Consider the following 3246-nt stretch of genomic DNA (forward strand, 5'->3'; position numbering starts at 1 on the left):
CCCCTGCCACCCCACCCCGCAGTAAGATGCTACCAGAGTGAGGGTCAATAAATTAAATGTTTTTATTATGTGATTTTAAAAAAAGAGACAAACCCAATACGGAGAAAGTTGTCCAAACTCGTTAAAAAAGGTTCGTTCCTTAAAAAGTCAGAGTGGCATCTACTGTACATTGTGCTACAAAACCCCTTGTGCCAGGCCCAGGAAAGTCACCCCACGCCACAGGCCGGGGAACGCTGCCCCCCTGCCACAGGGGAGCGCCTGGCTACCCAGGCCCTGCCCTCCCTCCCCACTGGATTGCTGTGGGAGAGCAGGCAGGACTCGTGCCTCACTCCCGGCCCTGCTGTAGGGTGGAGTACCGGGGGGGGTGAGCGAGACCGGAGACCGGCTGGGCTGCTCAGAGCTTGGACCCCGGAGCAGGGAGAGCCAGGGCAGGGAAAAATGTGTGTTCTGGAAAGAGAGTAGGAATTAAATCAGTCCTGCCCCGCACCGCCCACCCTATAAAAAATTAACCTGGCCGTTGCCTCATTAAAAAAGACCTCCCCAAATAAATACACCCTGTAAAAAAAAACGTAAAAAAATAAAAGCTCTGTGTGCGCCCCCCACCCCCGGTACATTCGTCCATGCTCGGCCTGGGGCCTAACTAACGTAGCTCCCCCCTCCCTTGCAATTCCCCCTGGGGGGCTCGATAAACCTCACCTCCGAGCCCCCCCAAACCTCCCCTCCATCCTCCTCCCTAATGCTACTTCCCATCTCGTTCTCCACCACCTCGATCCCAGGCTGGTGGGGGAGTCCTGGAAGATGCAAGTCCCCCACCCCAGCTGCACCCCAGCTTGAGGGATCCCCTACATTCATGGCACCTGGGAGTTACCGCCCAGCAGGGGCAGTGCCAGGGCGGGGAGCAGGAGGAGGGGAAGGGCAGCAGCCCCCCAGGAGGCGGCACAAGCTGCTGCTGCCCCCACGCGGTGATTCTGCCTGGAGCCCTTGCCCGCCGGGTCCTTGCGGACGAACGGGAGTCAGGGGGGCGGGACCCCGAATGGCTGCTGCCCACCCCCTCCAGCCGGCCAGTCTCGCTGTACGCTCGCCCCCTCCCGAGCCACTGCCGTCCTCGTCTGCAACCAGAGCAAAGGAGGGGGCATGTTAGCAACACAGGGAGCCCCCTCCAGCAACGCCTCCGAGGGGGCTGCAAGGGCCTGGAGTGAGTGATTGTGGCGACACCATGGGGATCAACCCCCCCCAATCCCGGACCCCAGGAGAACAGGTGACAAGCACTCGCTGTCCGGGTTCACCCCCATTACCCTCTGAGAGTGGGGTTCAGGAGCAGAGCCCCTCCAGGAAGGCCCCAGCAGTCCCCAGAACCCCAGGGCCGTGGGCCTCCTGTTCATCACATCGAGGGGCCGCCCCCCAGACTCACAGGTGTCCTGGAAGTCGAGGTCCCGGCCCCCATAGGCCCCCTGCAGGCGGCTGGTGGCCATCCGCAGCTGGAGGATGTGCTGGCGGGTGAGCAGGTCGGGCCGCCCAATGTCCACCTCCACCTCCGGGTTATTGATCTGATTCACCAGCCCGTCCCCCGTCACGTCCGGGAGGTACCTGGGGAAAGGGGATCAGAGACAGTGCCACTCCTAGCTGAGGGGGGGGGGGCAGGGGCACCAGCTGGGGGGAGCTCCCAGCTACTCCAGCAGAGCCTCTCCCAGTGTGGGGGGAGGGGACGCTCCCGGCACCCCAAGCCCTGGCCTCTCTGAGAAGGGAGCACCGTGGGGCAGGGGCACTGGGTGTGGGGGAAGATCCCCCAGTCCCCCCTCATTTTGCCCAGCCAAGCCTTCCCCGGGCGCCCCCTCACCTGCCCCGGGCCTGCCCGTTCCAGCACTTGTCCTCGTCTGTCACGTCAGCCGCTACCTTCCCGTCGCTGCAGAGCGTGTGGGGCAGGGTGACCCAGAACCCCCGCATCAGCCGCAGTTTCTCCTTCACGTCCGTCACCTGGGGAGAGGGGTCTGTAGGTGGGATCTGCGCTCACGGGCCAGGGAGGGGGGTGGGGCTGCGGGTGCAATGGGGGGGTTCTGTAATATGCCTACGAAGCCTGTGCATCTCTCAGTTTCCCTCCGGGTGGGTGTGAAAGGGTGAAGTCTGTTCTTGGGGCGAGTGCTGGTGACACCATCTCAAAGGAGGACCCCCCAGAGGTGACAGGAATCCCCCAGAGGACGGAGACTGTCCCCCACCTCTCAGCAGGCCTGGCCACAGCCCCAGCCCCAGCCCCGATGATACCAGTCAGCTCTGTGTTTTGGGGAAACCGGGGCACATGAGGGACACCCCCACGCAGGTGTCTGCTTGACCCACGGCCAACCAGAGAGAAGGCTTCAGTGAAGGGCGGTGGGGGACACACCTCCTGACAAGGGTGACAAGATTAAGCCATCTCCATTTGCATACAGAATGGGAGCAGAGAGATGTCCCAGGCTCATCTGCATGAAGGATGGGCCAGGGATTAGCATACGAACAAATGGAGAAGAGAGACCCAGACCGCATGGCATCCTGGGAATCCCTGCTCCAGATGCTAATGGACCTTCGCCTGCCCCACCCAGCCTGGCAGGTATGAGACTGATTCTAGTGACAAACCCTCGGCAGGTATCAGACCGATTCTAGCGACGAACCTTCGGCAGGTATCGGACCGATTCTAATTGGCAGGTACCGGACCGATTCTAGCGACAAACCCTTGGCAGGTATCAGACCGATTCTAGCGACGAACCCTCGGCAGGTATCGGACCGATTCTAATTGGCAGGTATCGGACTGATTCTAGCGACGAACCCTCGACAGGTGTCAGACCGATTCTAATCGGCAGGTATTGGACCGATTCTAATCGGCAGGTATCGGACCGATTCTAGCGACAAACCCTCGGCAGGTATCGGACCGATTGTAATCGGCAGGTATTGGACCGATTCTAGCGACGAACCCTCGGCAGGATCGCAGTGTACCCCGAGGACCGATTCTTTAATCGGCAGGTATCGGACCGGATTCTAGCGACAAACCCTCGGCAGGTATCGGACCGGATTGTAATCGGCAGCTATCGACCGATTCTAGCGACGAACCCTCGGCAGGTATCAGACCGATTCTAATCGGCAGGTTCGGACCGATTCTAGCGACTGAACCCTCCGAACAGATTACGACCGATTCTAATGCGGGCAATACGGACCGATTCTAGCGTACGAACCCTCGGCAGTATCGGACCGATTCTAAGCGACATAACTTCCTCTCAA

At 60.5% G+C, this 3246-nt stretch overlaps 1 protein-coding gene across 1 annotated transcript in view; it reads right to left on the bottom strand.

Moving 5' to 3' along the window:
• Positions 1–848: 848 nt before the first annotated feature.
• The window catches only part of GPC2 (glypican 2), a 10297-nt gene continuing 7899 nt past the window's right edge, over positions 849–3246 (bottom strand). Inside the window, 5 exon segments of the mRNA XM_075071321.1 lie at positions 849–1003; positions 1006–1077; positions 1080–1109; positions 1412–1587; positions 1838–2001. Coding sequence (XP_074927422.1) covers positions 849–1003; positions 1006–1077; positions 1080–1109; positions 1412–1587; positions 1838–2001 — 597 coding nt within the window.

This window comes from Chelonoidis abingdonii, chromosome 11, assembly GCF_003597395.2.
Source record: "Chelonoidis abingdonii isolate Lonesome George chromosome 11, CheloAbing_2.0, whole genome shotgun sequence".
NCBI lineage: Eukaryota > Metazoa > Chordata > Testudines > Testudinidae > Chelonoidis > Chelonoidis abingdonii.